Source organism: Lycorma delicatula, chromosome 1 (assembly GCF_047948215.1).
Source record: "Lycorma delicatula isolate Av1 chromosome 1, ASM4794821v1, whole genome shotgun sequence".
Taxonomy (NCBI): domain Eukaryota; kingdom Metazoa; phylum Arthropoda; class Insecta; order Hemiptera; family Fulgoridae; genus Lycorma; species Lycorma delicatula.
In genome coordinates, this window is record NC_134455.1 from 366,066,775 (window position 1) to 366,086,622 (window position 19,848).

Consider the following 19,848-nt stretch of genomic DNA (forward strand, 5'->3'; position numbering starts at 1 on the left):
GAGTCCCGCGGTTCATTAAATGGAAAAACCCGTTATCTAACAAAATTTGAGGTATTTTTGAAAGTATTCTTTATTACTAATCTAATTGAACTGAAATATAATGTTTTCACGCTTATATTTTTCCATTTTCATTTCATTTTTAGGTTAGGACATGTTTAGAACTGTAAACGTAGTTCGTTGACATCGTCGCCTCTTACCGACAAAGTTCTAACGAATTCCGTGATTAACATTTTTAAGATTATTACTAGCCGGTGAGGGCTCGCTTCGTTCATCCTTCCTGCCAGGAAGCCAGGGTGTTCCCCTATTTGGAACTCCACTGTGATCAGTATCCACATGGTAGTGAGAATATTACTGATAAATAACAATTAAAGCCTGAAAAGCTTTCTTTCCTCCAACGTTCCCCTCGTTCTTGACATAGAAGCTCTGATATCCCCTTACACCTACCCACAAGGGGGTTAGGGCTTGATTTATGGCTTACAACCTTCCCTGAGATAACACGAATGTAAACTGAAAATTAAAAAAAAATCGGTCGGTTGGTTCTTGCGTCATGCTCCGATACCTCATCGAATATTTCGAAAAATATAAAGTTTGGCGCAAATTACCAGTTTGTGTCATAAGTCATTTTTGGGTCTTTGTTAGAATATGAAATTTGTTTTTTGCTCGATTTCGTATTGGCTTTAAGCATCACATATACAGTTAATTGTTTTAATAATGCAGATTAGTGTATTAAGTAAAACCTTAAATTTAACTTTAGAAACATAATTTTAATGTTACATAAATGTTTTTTTGTTACAGTTCTGGCAAGTGATATCAGAAGAGCATGGTATCGATAATAGTGGTGTCTATCAGGGTAACTCAGATTTACAATTGGAACGTATCAATGTTTACTACAATGAAGCATCAGGTCAGTATTCTTTATTTAATTAAAATAATTGTAAAAAGAAATTATTTTGAAAAAAATTGTAATATAATTACATCCCTAGGATTATATTTCTTTTTTTAAACCGGAAATGACTTGCATAACTTTCTTGACTAGGCTGATCTATTATGCATTTCATTTGTTAAAAAATTATTCAATTACGCCAGAAAGTTTTTTCAATTCAATCATTTTAACTTTTATTAGTTAAACAAAATCCCTTTTATTGAAAAACAAAAACCAAATTTATGAATTTTTTTTTTAATTAACGAAAAAATGCTTTATGAATATTCAAAAAGCTCAAAAATATAAAGATACAGCCATAATGATAAATAAACAAAATTGTAGTTTTCTAAGAAGGAAGTGAACATTTTTGACTAATTATTTTTTGATGAATGTTGAAGAGTAAGGGCTATGAAAAATTCAAATTTTTACATTTTAAATGCAACCGGTAATTTTAGACACGGATCTAAGTTTAAAATAAATTTAAAACGTGTTTTTTAAATACTAAAAAAATACTTTTTATTACCCCAGATCATTGGAACGGGATGGACAAAACATTTTTATAGTAGTTAAAAGGCCTGTTGATGAATAAAAAATTCCTTTTCTGAAGCAAGATGTATTAAAATATAAAATATGTAGTCATTTTTTGGAAGGAATGTAACTATTAAATAAAAGTTTTTGATAAATTGTGATCTTAATAAAAAACTTCAACTTCTGTTAGAAAAACTTTATGGAAAAAGTACCGAAGTAAAGATTTGAAATTTTATTTCTGCCAAAACATCCCCCCCCCCTTTTTTTAGTTTTTGGAAAAATTTAATACATTCTTTCCTCTCGAAGGTAGTTCCTGTCTACTAAGTTTGAAGAAAATCGGTCAACTTGGTGCAGAGTTATAAGATTAAATACAGGTTTACATACTCACACAAATGTCAACCTGACAAAAATAGATTTTTTTGACTTGGGAACATTGGAATAAAATCTTTTTTCGTAGATTATTTACAATTTATTAAAAATAGTTGTTTTAAACGTCTCCGTAAGGCAGAAAACCTAAAAAAAGACCATTTATTTTAGGTTTATTTTTTAACGATCTGTATACTTCTCGTTATAATTAAAGCTGCTATATCGTTGTAGAAGAAAAAGTAAAAATATCGTTTCGTCACTTTTTTTTCATGATGTATCACATTTAAGAAATATTATAAATTTTTTTTTTGTAATTTATGTTTATGTAAAATCTTTATTATTTATTTTATACAGTTTTTAATAATTTTGAAAACTTACTGAATGGTAAACATCCATTTGTCATGTATCATTACCAATATTACTTAACTTCTATTTTCATATTTTCATTTGTTTACTAGTATATTAGCACAACTGAGGTCATTGTTCACGTTTTCCTAAAAATAAAATAAATAAAAAATGAAATTCAATGATAGATCTTTAAATAACACGAAAGAAAATATAATTATTCTTGACCTAAATAATTAGTGATGGTTGCTGTAGTCAGCATGCTGAGTTTCTGTATCAGCTGGTTTCGAATTTTATTTCATAGCATTGTCATTTTCCACTTATTTCATTCATTTGTTTGATAAAACACATTTTTTTACTTCCTTGTACGAAGTAAAGGAAGTATTATGATCATAAAATATTTCGGTTTTCAGATTTCAACGGAAATATCCATTTCGACCATCCTTGAATCCATTTTGACTAGATTCGGCATAACGTATGTACGTATGTATTTCGCATAACGAAAACGAATAGCCGTAGGATGTTGAAATTTTGGATTTAGGATTGTTGTAACATCTACTTGTACACCTCCCATTTTGATTGCAATCGACTGGACCAGAAGTGTCCAAATAATCCTAAAATAAATAAAAAAATATATAGATTTTGGACTTTTACTTAACTGCAGTAATAAGCACTCATTGGCAGATTTTCAGCGATATATCATAAGTGGTACTTATTTTCATTGCCTCCAGAGTTATGGCCAAATAAAATTTTAATTAATGAAATATTTGGTTCTTACAAGGAGAAGGTACATCGGTTTTAATCAGAGTTTATTTCCTTTTTTTGTTTTAACCTTTTTTAATTTAAATATAATGATTAAACAATAATTATTAACCTCGGATTGTAAAAAAATGTTACAATAAATAATAATTAAAAAAATGAAAAAATCAGAAGTTATTAGTGAAATAAAATTTTACGTACTTAAAACCTAAAACTTATCTAGGTAAATTTTTTTATATCACCAAACACTGGCGCAGGGGTTGGAAAAAATGGGGTTTCGAAGACAAAAAAAATCATACCTTCCTTAATAGGCACAATATCGAATCGCTTTAAAGTGGTCGGTTTAAAGTCCTCTAAACATTACCTAAAAATTTTATCTGAAACAATTTTTGATACGACCAACCTTTACGACAAGGTACGACCAAACTTTTGTTGGAATTATAAGAAGATTGGGCTTCTCGTATGCTTAACATGTGAACCTTTTTTTCACATGCAACCGTTGTCGTATTGAGTAAATTTGAAGTTTTTCTTAACTTTAAGGTGGAAATCTTTTTTATCCCCTACTTAGCACCGGTGAAAAGTACCTCCGCCTTCCGGCGTGCCGAAAGCGATTTTTTTATACCTTATTTCTCGCCCTCAAAATTATTGTATCACTTTCATTCACATGGAAGCCAAAAGGTTCACACATGATATATACGTGCATGTTACGACACGGCGTGACATATGCTGTCAGTCGTGAAATCTTATAGCTATTAAATAAATATCTTTTACGTTTTCTCTCTTCGTTTGCCTTTCTCTTGTGCAGTAAACCATTCACATTTGTTTACAGCACTAGACATATAAATTGAGCAAATCAAATAAATCAGAAAACAGAAAATAAATAAATCTTTATTCTGATAGTAATATTAAATTACATTGTATAGATCACCTAAATATCGAGGTAAACTATAAAAATAAAAAGTTAGATCCGTTTAAATTCCGTATTAATTATTTAAATACAAATACGTGAAATAATATTAAAATAAGATACATTAAATTAAAAAAAATAGTAAAAATAATTCGCAATTTGGTGGCTGCTATTGAAAATTAATTTGATTACGTATTTATGCACACGTTGAACGAGATGGAGATAATTCACGTTTATTAAAATTAGTATTATTTAAAAATTCATCAACAGAGTAATAATTGTTTCCGAAAAAGAAAATATTTTAATTGTATTTTAAATAAATTTGTGGGAAAAGTTTTTTAAATTGTTCGACGAGTTATTAAAAATGATAACGAAAACATAATGAGGTCCTTTCTCGTAAGCCGAACTATTGTGTTGAGTTAGAAAAACAAAAAAAAAAAGCAGTCTGGTCTTGTAAAAGTGAATGCTGTTATTCTTTAAGAATAAGTAACCATTTCGTTTTAGCAAAGATTGTACATTTAATATTCATAAAATATAAGCACAAAAATAAATAACATATTTAATTTTCTAAATATAAATAGTATATTTTCTAAATATACTGATATATATATATATATATATATATATATATATATATATATATATATATATACTGATGACTATACTGATGTATGTGTAAATACACATATTTACTTAGAACTAACGTTTAATGATGTTAAAGAACAGTTTAGGAATAACTGGAGTAATTTTGAAGGTGAAAAGTCAAAGATGCTACGATTTGATGATGATGTAATAATTATAGCTGAGAGTAAAAAAGATTTAGAAGAAACAGTGAATGGCATGGATGAAGTCCTACGCAAAAACTACCGCATGAAAATAAACAAGAACAAAACGAAAGTAATGAAATGTAGTAGAAATAAAGTAGATGGACCACTGAATGTGAAAATAGGAGGAGAAAAGATTATGGAGGTAGAAGAATTTTGTTATTTGGGAAGTAGAATTGCCAAAAATGAACGAAGCAGGAGCGATATAAAATGCCGAATAGCCCAGGTCAGACGAGCTTTCAGTCAGAAATATAATTTTCTTACCCTCAAAAATTAATTTAAACGTCAGGAAAACATTTTTGAAAGTATATATGTGGAGTTTAGCTTTATGTAGAACTGAAGCATGGACGATCGGAGTACCTGAAAAGAAAAGATTAAATGCTTTGAATGCGGTGCTATAAGAGAATGTAAAAATCAGATGGGTGAGTAAATTGATAAATGAAGAGGTGTTGCGGCAAATTGATGAAGAAAGATGCATTTGGAAAAATATAGTTAAAAGAAGAGACACAGACTTAGAGGCTACTTCTTAAGGCATCCTGGAATAGTCGCTTTGATATTGGAGGGACAGGTAGATGGGAAAAATCATGCAGGCAGGCAACGTTTGGAATATGCAAAACAAATTGTTAGGGATATAGGATTTAGGGGTATACCGAAATGAAACGAATGGCACTAGATAGGAAATCTTGGATAGCTGCATTAAACCAGTCAAATGATTGAAGACAAAAAAACCGATCTATACGCGTCATATTTACTGGTTTTTGTTTTTTAACTTGCAGGTTAAAGGTTAAGATACTTTTAATTCAGGCGTCATTAACCTGCATAATTTTTACTCAATATGTAGATAGATGTTAATTATATAATATTAAAAACATGTGTCTAAACATACGTCTTCCATACATATATATATATATATAAGAGCCATAACGAGAGTGCATGACATAATGGAAACAGTGAAAGGTCTGAAATGGCAATGGGCAGGGCACATCGCGAGAAGATGTGATGGAAGGTGGACAAAGGCGGTCCTTGATTGGAGTCCAAGAGAGCGACAAAGGCCAAGAGGCAGGCCACCAGACAGAGGCATTAGAAGGGTGGCCGGAACCAACTGGCAGAGGACGGCGCAGGACAGACGGGCATGGCGAGAACTGTTGAAGGCCTACCTGTCGAACTAGATTTAAAGAGGCTACATCTTGTAAAAGATTGAAACAGCTGTATAATAATAATAATAATAATAATAAATATATATACATAGACATGGTGTTCCACGAAGAAAGAGAAACTTCTAGTTTCAGGAGCGATATCACACACATGTTCTACTGGTGAAAATAATGAAAAAAGTTCATATATTCATAGATCTGGAAACACTTTCTTTTCGAGTTACAGCTAGCGAAAGATACGCCCGGATTTCAGCTCTTCTAATAAAAAAAAGCTCTACTGTAATCTTTGGGACCCAAATTTAGGAGTAAAGTTGGTAGTTTTTTTATGTAATTTGAGCAGGGAAATAGAATAAAACCGGTCCGAGAACTGCAACTGCAGTAGTTTTTAAGATATCTGACGTAAAACACAAAATTGTAGTTCAGTAGCTTTGTTAATTGACTAATAAATGCGGAAAATTTAGTTACAAAACTTGAAAAGAAATTAATTTTAAGAAAATTAATGTAAATACATTAATGTAATAGAATAGCAAACCTCAGTCACAGTAACTGTTTGAAATTCCCTCCTTCACAACGTACACCGCGCTCTGCCCGACGTAAAATACTTGCGGTGGCAGTAATACGAAATATCATTTCGTATTTTAATGAGTATCTCTTCTTTAGTATTAACTTTTTGTCGGAATATTGTCGTTTTCATATTGCTCCAAATGAAGTAATCTGTGGAGTTAAGTCAGGTATTCGAGATAGCCAATTGATTGGTCCACCACGTTGAATCCAGTTTAAGAAATTAGCACTCTGGTGATTTATAGCTACGAAGGAAAAATGTGTCGTGGTGGAAAATCATTTGCAGTCTATTTTTTTTTTTTAACCTCCGGGACCACGGCTAGGTATTGCTTCAGAGGATGAGATGAATTATTTGTAGCGTGTGTGAAAATGCCATGCCTGATCGGAATTCGAACCCGGGACCTTCGGACGAAAGGCCGAGACGCTACCACGGAGGCCTGTTTACAATCTAGTTTGTAAAGGTGCATCCTCAAAAAGAGTCGGCAAATAATTTTTCAAGAAATGAATATATACATATCTCGATAGGTTTTCATTGAAAACAAATGATACCAGAATTTTTTCATAAATAATGTCACACCAAACACTATTATTAAATCTATGTTGGAAACTAGTTTCTACAGTACCATATGGATTTTCTTCGATCCGTAAATGACTATTTTTAGAATTGAAGACTCCGTTTCTCATAAAAATAGCTTCATCGGTAAATAAAATTGAATTTACCTTATCAGCGTTGTCTAGAAGTTAATAACGCAAATTTAACCGCTGGAGGTAATTTGTTGGCCGCAAATTTTGAACCTTCTGCAGGCGGAAAGGATTACATAAGAAAGCACCAACTTTTACTCCTTAATTTGGGTCCCAAATATTACATTAGGGTTTCTTTTTAGAGCAGAAATCCGGGCGAAATCTTTCGATAGCTGTAACTCTAAAACAAAGTGTTTCCAGATCTATATTAATATGAAATTTTTTCATTATTTTTGCCAGTAGAACATGTCCTGAAAGTTTCTTCCTTTCTTCGTGAGACATTCTGTATGTATATATATATATCCTACCTTACTGAAGGGCATTTGTTGTCTCTGTCTCTGTCTCTCTCTCTCTCTCTCTCACTCTCTCTCTCTCTCTCTCTCTCTCTCTGTGTGTGTGTGTGTGTGTGTTCGTCCCTCTTAGCTTAGCACCGGAATGTACCGATCACTAGCGGAAAATTCCGATTCGTTAGTACATGTCTCGTCGTGGTCAACTGTATACTTTTTATATTATTATACATCGATATATGGCATACATATCGATATATATGCGAAATATATATTAATAATGGTACTTAAGTATTAACGCCACCGCAGCTACAGCTAACCTAACCTAACCAGTTGTCTTTTCTAAGTCCTACTGCTGATCACACTGTCTTAAATTACATTCCCAAACCTTACGTTTACCAAAATAAAGTTTCGTTTTTTTTGGTAAAATATTTCGCTCCTGAAAAAATAAAATTGCATCTTGTTCTGTTTTTGGCAAATCCCAAATACGCATTTTCGTAGCACTAAAAAATGGCGTCAAAAATCAGCAAACAACAAGGCAACAACGAATCCAAAAGATTGCTCTTTATTGGCGCATTAGCGCAACTTCTGCTGCGGTGGCGTTAATACGTAAGTACCTTAATAATATATTTTTTTTATTTATATGATCGTTTTTCTTCATAAAATAACGAACTATAACCAAAAAGTAGTCAAAACACGTGGGTCAAATCAAATGGTAAACAATAATAAAAATTAGAAGAATTTTGAATCCTATATATCCTCAGCGATTTATTGATTTTGAAGCCAACTTCTCTTTTGTTATTGTGTCAAGGAAGGTTAGTTTCGTATTACGGTAATTTGTTTCGTAAATTGAATACAATATATAAATAATAATTAATTTATATTTACGCTTCCACCTCTCGTAGTGAGTGAGTTTTCATATGGACATTATGGATCTTGATGAAAATGTCGAGAATATGCGATCTTTAAAAGACATTGTTAGAGATGTCCTGGAAGTGACTCTTTCGCAAATGGAAGATATCAATCAGGTTAACAGTTTCAATGCATATATGAATGACGTATTTCTTTACAGTTTTTTAAGTTTTGCGAGCGCATTAAGTGGAAAAAAGTGCTTGTGATTTCTCCCCAGATGACTGAAGATAATTTTCATAGTGATTTAAAAGTGTATTTTGGAGATTTAGTTAATTTTGAGATTGTGTTTATTCCAGTTTCAGCGCATTTTGGAGCTTGCTGTTTATGAACGAGGAGATATGAAGTTTTTCTGTTCAATGAATTGGGATTTGCGTACTCAAGTGAAAAGAAAGATTTTGAACGTAATTAATCAGTTGAATGAAGTATTGGACGAGCAGTTTACTCTTAGTATTCAGAAAATGACAGAGAATGTGATAAATAGACAAAATTATGCGATGAATTGTGAATTTCATTTGTGTTTGATTGCTGAAGGATATTTGTTAAATAATGGAGAAACCTTTGTGGAGAATTTGGATAGTTGGTTGTGACCAAATAATACCATTTCGAGGCGCCGCCCGTCAGGGCAACCCTCCCGAAAGTCTTAGCTGCGGAGGACGTGCCTCTGCGGTTATAGTATATATATATATATATATATATATATATATATATATATATAAAACTGATTAAACGAGTTTATGTTGTGCTTTTGTTTTTACGATAGTTTTCTTATAGTCGGGACAGATTCTTAGCTGAATTTTATAATTTTCCCCTACTGGCAATGAAATGGAAAAAAGGAAGGTATCAAGAGACCAAATAGGACCACTTCAGTTTGTTTATCATTTTTAGTTAATTTTTTATTTTATTTTTTTACTAGTAATGGTTATCGGCAAAATGAGTTAATCGCGCAACAGCAACAGTCCGGCCCATATCCGGTTTGGGTATACATAGATAATAGAGAGGTTGAATATTGTATCATTAAAATTATATATATTTAATGTAAATTACTATGTAAATTTAATACAAATTATAGTAATATTAAATAAATATAAAAATAAGGTAAATTAAAATATAACTATATAAACAAAAACGATGTAATAAACTCTGCAAATTCAAGGTAAGCCTTTTAAAGAATGTCGGCTGAGTCAAACTAGACGATTATTATTTCCGAAATTATCACGATGTGAATAACTTTTAACCTACTTCAATTTAACTTTAAAATATTCATTTTCCAATCAGAGATAATTGTGCTGTAGTTCCTTAAAAATGCTTTTTCTTTTTAAACATTGAATTAAACATATAATGTATGCGTTAGTGCATATATTGAGAACGTTTCCTGGAAAGCGATAGATAAATAATTACTATCGCGTAGACACAGCGGCGGACTCAAGTTTCCTTCCCCCATTTCCTCATTGTTACAGCAGTAGACCGGATCCAATGCTTTACTGGAAAAATGTCACTATAATAAAAAGAAATAATGCAAATATCTTGTCCCATTATTACACTTTCATGAGAAGCGCTGACGTTACTACGTTTAGAAGTCAAATACTTCCTTCATTAATGCTTTGTCTGCAGAAATCAGAAATTATTTGTATACAATTATTCCTGTAGTACAGACCTTAAACAGATTTCACTCTTATTTTTATTGATTTAAATCTTCAATAAAGTAACGTTTTCAGTGAAAACGATTTTTTATTATCATAGGAATGGATTCCTAGTTAAATTTTTCCCAGTTAAATTTTTCAAATATTTTAAAAAACTATTGCTGAAAATTTTTTGATATTCGTTCGAGTATTTTTTCCCTAATAGAAACAGCTATAAAATAAAATTTTGTAAAACTAATTTTAAAAGGCGGAAGAGACTTCATATGAACTTTCATAATATATTGTCAAGAGAAATTTCTGAAAACTGTTCACATAAATTTCAGTAATAAATAGAACGGATTTTTTTAAAACAAGGAAAAAATTATTGAGATAGAAATTATTATTAAAAATGGTAGATTGGGAAAATATTTTCGGATTGCACGTTTCAAACTGAACAAAAAATGTTCTGTGAAAATATGTTGATTTCCCTTTTGTTTACCTTCTGTCCTCCATTTTGTGTTTATTAATAAAAAATTAATATCTCAAGATCGGATTTAGGAATCACAATAATATTTGATAAAAACATTGTCTAATAAATAAAAAATTATAATGTCAATTCTTCAATATTTTTTATTTCGGTAGTAGTAATAATTATTTCTACTGCATTTTTAAATGTAGATGGACCACTGAATGTAAAAATAGGAAGAGAAAAGATTATAGAGGTAAAAGAATTTTATTATCTGGGAAGTAGAATTACTAAAGATGGACGAAGCAGGAGCGATATAAAATGCCGAATAGTACAGGCGAAACGAAGTTTCAGTCAGAAATATAATTTGCTTACATCAAAAATTAATTTAAACGTCAGGAAAAGATTTTTGAAAGTATATGTTTGGAGCGTAGCTTTATATGGAAGTGAAACTTGGACGATCTGAGTACCTGAGAAGAAAATATTAGAAGCTTTTGAAATGTGGTGCTATAGGAGAATGTAAGACTATAAAGGATCACCTCTAGTATCTCGATATTTCGCGTAATTAAGGTTATATTTTTCTTAGGCAAATTTGTTAACAATTAAAAAAATAACAATATTTTCAAAAAAAACTTTTTCCAATTGCACCCCCATCCAAAAAAATTGTTCTAAACTAGAAGCATACTGCGTCAATAGTACTCCTGATACCACAAAGAGCGCTAGTGTCGCAGTCCACCATCTTGGAATTTCCCTCTTTCCCTGTGGGGAATTCCCTTTTTCCTCGTCCTGTTGGACCAGGAAATTTGATATTCCACTGGCTTACCGACCAAATTATTTTTTACACTTTAAATATTAATTATTTATTTTATTTAGTTAATATTTCAAAAACACTGAAGTACAGCTGTTATAGTCGTCTGCTATGTTGTGACGTCGCAGGTAATTAAATAAATTAATAATATTTAAAGTGTAAAAACGTAACTCTGGCTGGGTTTCGAACTCGATCGCCAGTCGACTCGGTATCTGGAGCATTAAGATTCGCAGCTATACCAGTTTGCCGACCGTAAAAGCAAAATTTTTTCTTTGTTTGTTATGAAATTACATTAGTTTAGTCATTGCCGACCGTTGCCGCTAGTACCACCACAACCGCGCGAATTAAATACGGTATGCGCGCGGGCTTTAGTTAGAATTATTGAATTAAATAAACCAAAAAAACTGATATATTTAAATCTATATATATATATATATATATATATATATATAAATCAATGTTTGTTTGTCTGTCTGTTCCAACTTAACTCGAGATCTACCGGACAGATTTGTCTAAAATTTTGCACACCTACACTTTGAAGCCCTGCGGTGAACGTAGGCTACTTTTTTTGGACCTCCGACATAACGGTTGCGAGTTATCGGCGTTAAAGTTACTTTTTCCCATTTTGACAACATCGGATTCATTTGTTCGCATGCTTTAAAACTTAAATTTCATGTGATTTTAGTACAGACTTTCTTCGTTTTATATATATAGAAGATAGAATATTACCCGTCCGGACATGATACATATTACAAAATTTTACATTTTTTTAAATTCGGAAGATCTCACAAGCAAAGAAGTACCTAACCAAAAAGACAGAACCTGAAAATCTCGCAGGCAAAAGTATCTAATCGCTAACACTTTTTCATAAGCGATCAGAAAAAGGACTGTGAAAAAGTTCATTGGTGAATAAAATGTAAAAGATAAAAATAAATAAAAAAGGTGTTGTTTAATAAACTTGCATATGGTTGCATAACTAAGACAATAAGATTTTATTAAAAGTTTTTGAGTTGTACGCACGCCCGCGAAGGCTTCTGAAATAGTTCGGACCCGCTAGGTGGCGCTGGAATCGAGATATTTTGAAAAATTGTATTTATGGTCCGATTTGGCTCATATTTGTCGAAAACGACAAAAGTTTGATCGACATACAATTAATTCATATGTAACCATATAGCGCGGGCGAAGCCGCGACTGGGATGCTAGTAAATTATAAATATTTTTAATTAAGTTCTCTCTCTCTCTCTCTCTCTCTCTCTCTCTCTCTCTCTCTCTCTCTCTCTCTCTCTCTCTCTCTCTCTCTCTCTCTCTCTCTCTCTCTCTCTCTCTCTCTCTCTCTCTCTCTCTCTGTGTGTGTGTGTGTGTGTGTGTGTGTGTGTGCGCGCGTGCGTGCGTGTGTGTGTGTGTGTGTGTGTGTGTGTAAATCGTGCATCAGAAACTACTGTGCTGTCAGCTTTTTTTAGTATAGACAATATTAACAAAGACATGGCCTATTTTCTATAAAATGAATTCTCAATACATAATTAAATAATTTTTATAAATTTTACTTAACATTTTTATTCTCCATCGTGCACACTTAAAATGAAAAAATAAAATAAATTTTTAAGATAATTTTGGCTCCAACTTCTTTTATTTCTTGGTCTCCTGATTTGATTGGATGAAGGAATGTGGGAAGGTATTTATGAAGTATTATTTCAAAGATATGTAGATTTATGAAAATTTTACTCAAGGTACTTTTTTTAGCTTATAATACAGAGACTTCATATGAACTTTCACAATATATTGTCAAGAGAAATTTTTGAAAACTGTTCACATAAATTTTAGTAATATATAGAACGAATTTTTTTAAAACAAGGAAAAAATTACAATAGTTTTTTAATAATGATTATTGATGGTAAAATAATTTTATATCCTCTGTAGCTTGGTTGGCAATATCTGGAAATATACAAAATGTTTAGATTTAATTCCTGTTACAGAACTGATTTCTCATTAATTATGAGAAAAGCAAGTATATTATAGTTACATATATAATATATTTTATATTCATGATATATTCGTAGTATAATATTGTCAAGAATATATTTGAAAATAGTACCAATGAAAATCTTTTTTGAAAAAATCAAGTATTCTTCTACCATTAAAATTTGATTTTGATAAAATCATTAACTTCCACTGTTTCAACTTACTAATTTAAATGTTACAATTACTTTTTTTCTAAAAGGCGTTCAAACCATGTCAATTATGACATCATTTATATTCATTTATCTTCATCTGATAGAAAATGGAAATATGGCAAATTTTCCAAATATTTATGTTTCAATCAATTAACAAGAAACTTTTTTTCTAAAAGACCATTAACAGAGTAGAAATAATTTTCAACTATAATTGTAATGATACATTTTATATATTATCCTTTGGGATGTCCTTAACTATGTTTTTTTTATTTTAATTTACTTATACATTGAATGGGATTTTGACTTGTATTGAGAGATCTGAGAGAATTTTTATTTTATTTTTTATTATTATTTTTGTTAACTTCATCTTTTTAATAATTGTAATATTTTTATATATTTTATAATCTAATTAATATTATCCTTCCATTTACTTAAATTTGTACACAAATGAAATTTGATATAATAATTTTATTATTTAAAGTAGAGAAAACACATAAATGCATATCAGCTTCATAGCTGAAAATTATAATTTTTTTAAAGTATAAACGTTTCTTAAAAAAATATTTATTGAGCCTTAACCATTTTAAAAATAATTTCATTGTATAGTGACGAACATATATAAATTTATACCAGCAAATTAAGCTACAGATCTGTGTAGACTTAATTAATAAATTTAATAATTAAAAAACTTAAATTAAATATTAAGTACTAAGCACCAGCTAGAACTTATGACTTGAAATATTAAAAAAAGTGAATTATTCATCATTTATGCTGATCATAAAGTCCTACAAATTTAATTTAATTAAATTAAATTTTTTATTTTATTTGATTATTATTTATTCTATTAAGTCATCATGGTACTTAATTTTTAAGCGTATAAGATAAGTTCTTAAATATTTCTTCGTGGGACATTAAACTTAATTTGCGGTGCTTAGCAAAGGGACTGGTTAAATTTCCTTTTACTTCTTCAATTTTTATTTAGTAACTTTATATTTCCTAACTTTGTCTATTCAATATTATATTAATAATTCTTCACACTTAATATTTCACAAACATATGTTATAAAACCCAGTTTCCTTTGTACTTTTATTCATCAATACAATAAAGGAAAAAACAACTCATCTTTGCTAATCTGTAATTAAGTAATTATGCCAATCTAATTAAATAAAAATGTTTAAATAAAATGAAATCAAAACTATCGCTTTGTTTTGTAATAATTAACATTAATCATGTCAGGATTTAATAAAGAAAATTAATGTAAATGTAAAATTTAATTACAATAATTGTATTATTAACATAAAAATTTTCATACTGTCTCACTTAAGATCCCTAATATAAGATTATTTTTTTGCAAGGTTTTGTTGCCTTCAAATTCAATCTAAAACTTTCTTTTTAATATTTCTATCTTGGTAAGTAGACAAATAAGAAGTTATAAAAGAGTTGTATTATAAGCCCATGCAAGTGCTAATATATAATAAATATTTCAATATAAAAATTTGCCAGCTTTTTTTTTTACATGTTAAGCTAAAATTGCATCCGTATCACATATAATGTCAGATCATAATAGAAGTTTCTATTTACATATATACATTTTTCCTTTGAGTATTTTACATGTATATACATATAAAATAGATATTACAATAAAATATGATAGTACAGAAAAGCCTTGAAAGAGAAAGAATGTATTAAAGGCTAGGTTATTGTGAAGTAAAGATGAGTGGACAATTTGTTCCCAGATGGTTTCTTTGTATATAAAATAATACTAGAGGATAGACTATAGATTGTTAAAAAGTCTTTGTTGCTTGTTGTGAGCTCACACTGTATTAAAGTAGATCACATTATTCTTCACGCTTCATGGATGAGGTACAGTCTGATAATGGAATGGACACTTGTACTAGAATTTAGATAGTACCACGTAGTACAAACTCAGAAAAAATTAATCTTTTAAGTTATCATGAAATTTTGTTTAGTTGTGGTACATTTAATGTATTACATCTGTTATTCTATAGTTACATATATAACATATATTTTATGTTCATGATATATTCGTAGTATAAATTATCAGTTTCCTGTTTTGATAAGATATCCATATTATTCTACTTATCAAACAAACTCCTTTTTATTATCTGACTATAAATCATTCGCATTGAACTTCATAGTGTGTCTTTAGAAATATATATATAATAAATATTTTTGTATAATATTTATCTTTTTTAATAATGATTATTGATGGTAAAATAATTTTATATCCTCTGTAGCTTGGTTGGCAATATCTGGAATTATACAAAATGTTTAGATTTTAATTCCTGTTACAAAAATGATTTCTCATTAATTATGAGAAAAACAAGTTCCAAAAATTTATATTTTTATAAAAAATTACATTTTCACAAGAGTTGTTACAAAAATATTATTTTAAACATTGATAATAATAAAAAAAATTATATCTGTGACACAGACTTGCCCATTTCAGATATATTAGTTAAAATAATTTGAAAACACATTGAAAAAAATACAAAAATCGTCTAAAACAATGAAGATGTGTAGATGATTTATAACCTTTATGCAATGGAAAAATCATATAAATTTATAAAATCCTCACACACACGCACACACACACACACACACACACACACACACACACACACACACACATAACAGATTTACAAATATAACACTAATCTGTAGAATCTTGCAAAAAGAAACATTAACTTCTTGAACCACACAATCACAAACACTTGTCTTCCCAATACCAGTATCTGAAGTAAAAATTAAACTAATTCAGTATAGATGAAGTTCTTTAACACTCAACTTTAAGCATACCACAGGCAATAAAAAAAGATTCAATAATAAAATAAATAACTTTTATTTTGATCGGTACATAATAATAATATATAATCGGTTAATTATAAGATATAAAATAGAAGTGATTAAAGTCAACATTAGTAATTTATCTATATGAAATAATGTGAAAAATAGATGAAGATATAAAATATAAAAATAATACATTCATCCATTCATTTGTTTTTTTAAATAACAAAAGGCTGGGTTTTGAAAAATTCAACTTACACCAAGGTTAGTAAAAGATAAGAAAATATAATAAAACCTAAAGTTTTTCATGCAAATGGCATTTGTATAGTTGACATTGGACAATGGAACATAATTTTTATAAATAAAAACAAAAAAAGCTGACAACGCAGTTGTACGACTTTCCTGTCACGCGGCTTGTGGAATTTTTTGATGTACGGCTTACACACACATACATACACACAGAAGTTAATTTAAAATATTTATAATTTTATTCAAATATAACAGTTTTTTAGTTTATTTAATTCAATGATTCTAACTAAAACGTGCACGCATAACGTATTTAATTTGAGCGGTTGTGGCGGTACTAGCGGCGACGGTCGGCACTGACTAAACTAATGTAATTTCATAACGAACATAGAACAAATTTTTCTTTTACAGTCGGTAGATTGGTGTAGCCGCGATGCTTATCGCATCAGGTCGGTACCTGATGCCGGTCGACTCGGTAGTCGACCGGCAATCGAGTTCGAACCCAGCCAGATCGAGTTACTTTTTTACACTTTAAATATTATTAATTTATTTAATTCTACCGCTCACCTGTGACGTCAAAACATAGCGGACGACTACAACAGCATTTTTTGGGATGGAGTGAGATTTTGCAAAAAAAATTGTTATTTTTTAATTGTTAAAAAATGTGCCTAAGAAAAATATAATCTTAATTAGGCGAAATTGTGAGATACTAAGGGTGACCTTGTTCTACAGTCTCACCCCCTTCACCTTTTAAGTTGAAAATTTAACACCATCACTATCAGTTCCCCACATATAGAAGTAATCTGACCAAGTTTGGTTAAAATCGGTCTAGTAGTTCTGGAGATATGTGATGTGAGGCCCAGCACACGCATACATACGAACATTAACATCCGAAAAATTTCCATCTGGTTTTTTTGGGTTCCTTAGATGTCAAAATGTCAAGATCCAGTGCAAATCCCATATGCCCAAATTTTCCCTTCTAGAGCTGTAGCTCTACTATAGCGCTATCTAGAAAGGAAAGTAAAGATAATATATATATATTAATTTTTTTGGAAATTCAAATAATTCATTAACATATTGACCACTGAATTAATAAAATTTAATATCATATGAAATATAATATTTAATTAATATTATTTATTTTAATACATAATATTTAATATTAAAACATTGCAGTACAGGACAGTAAAATTTGCATATGCATTCATAATGCTTAAAAATTTTAAAAGAAAGAACAATCTAAAATAATATTAATTTTATTTTAGATTGTTCTTTGTTTTAAGATTTGTTTTATGTATTTAAACTTATTTATTTAAATTTAACAAATTTTTAAAAAGAATTATAATGTAATTATAGAATTCAATACCGGCTGAAAATGTGATATGCTACAAAAATTGATTCTTGTAAATAAATTAATATTAAGTTTAACTTATCTTATTATGTAATAATAAGTTTTGGTGGCTTATATTTCATATAATATTAAATTTGTCAATAATATGTCAATTTACGGCATATTCCAGCTAGAAATTGAATCATGTTTTTGCTATCATATTTTTTCCAGTATTTCAATCTGTATTGTATTTCATTAGTTCCTTTTTTGTTTTTGTAGTTGGAATTTACACATTTAACAAATTGTATACAATATACAAATGACTATATTCAGCATCATTATCATGAATATCACAGTAATGGACCTTAGGGCTACCGGTACATATATATTATCTAGGTTAGGATGGCAAATTGAAATATTTAGTTCAAAAAATTCAAAAATATTATTAATTTACTACAATACGCTTGACTTCATTATTTCAAATAATGGCTGTCTCAAACCAATAATTGTGATTTATATTAGAAGTTTGTGCTGAAAATTATTACGACACCTATTCTTATTCATTTGTAATTTTAATTTATCATTAACTCTTAATTCTTTGTAAACAAAAAAGTATGGAATTATTTGAAGATTTTTATTTTCTTTTTTTGAAGATTTAAAAATTTAGATTTTTGTATAAATTCAATTTCGATATTAATGTTTGAGGCAACAGAAAATAATAGTTGTTTCTCTATAGTCAATTGTTATATTATGTAATGATTCATTTTTCAAGTGATATTTGGGTTAAATTTTGAATTTAATAAAAGAGAAATAACTTTAAAAAAATAATAATAAGAAAATCAAGTTCAAAATCACATTAAAAAGTAAAAAATTATGTTTTTTCATTCTTTCTTTAAATTTTTTACTGTTAAAGTCAGTGCTTAATTAGACCTCAACAACTTACTACTTCTCATTTTGTCATTGACTTAAAAACATAACACTTTTAAAATAGAATTTGAAGATTTTCAAATGATGGATCATGCAAGACCAAAATTTATTAATACATGATTTGAATATATAAGTAAAATAATTAATGAAATTTCACTTATTTCTATTATGCTTTACCCCTTTTCATTCAAAATTGCATGCATGACCAGAATCCATATGAGATAGTCTACTCTTTTTTCGTTTTGTCATTAATCTCAGCATACAAGTTGAAACTATATATAAAGCATTGAAGTTTATTACATAATTATTTTTATCAATGATCTTTAAAATGACATGTCACACCCCTACCCTTTCTATTTAATTTTTTTTAGATGCCCCTCCCATTGTAGGGTTATGGGAGTGTGGTGGTCTCATAATGAGAAAATAGATCATTTCAACATATGATCATTTGCTAAATATATTATAAAAAATATTATAAGTTTGTCAAGTATTGAACATTCCTCTGTATCCATTTCAGTGCATGAAGATTAATAGCATAACTTAATAAGAAGTTTAAATAAGTAGGCATTCAGTTTGTTTTCATATGCTTTTGTATTCTACATTAACAACAATAACTAGCTATAATGATTAACAGAAATACACACTACACTTAACAGACTATTAACAATGACTACGCTTGAGAAATGTAAAATAAGTGGTTGTGAGTGTAACTTGAACTTGTTCCATTAATACTGAAATAAATAAATAATCAACAAGTATGCTTGCCGGAGTAATCATTGGTAATAATTCAAACTTGACTTAAATACCAAATCTCCGTTTAATCTTTCAAAACTTGTTTTAAAGTAAAATTGACTTACAGATCAGAATTTACAATATTTTTATTACACTCTCTTAATTGATGACTAACCAGTACAATAAATATGTTTTCAATAACAACAAAATTTGCTATTAAATTCTACAGCATACACTATCTGGCTTGTTACCTATTCTTAAAATATAATTATAAAAGCATGGCAGAACAAATGGAACACTTCTCACAAAGGAAAAACTTTTATGAAAGGGTGATGGGAACTAACATAAGCAATCTTGAACAGGAATACCAGAAAAATTCCAATAAATACATTATTAATTTAAAAAAGTTCAAACAATCAAAAAGTTTTAATACTA

The 19,848-nt window shown here is 29.3% G+C and overlaps 1 protein-coding gene across 1 annotated transcript in view; it reads left to right on the forward strand.

The window, feature by feature from the left end:
- Positions 1-19,848, forward strand: part of LOC142317254 (tubulin beta-1 chain-like) — a 160,325-nt gene that overhangs the window by 108,522 nt on the left and 31,955 nt on the right. The window contains exon 2 of the mRNA XM_075353661.1: positions 796-904. Coding sequence (XP_075209776.1) covers positions 796-904 — 109 coding nt within the window. The remainder of the gene's footprint in view (positions 1-795; positions 905-19,848) is intronic.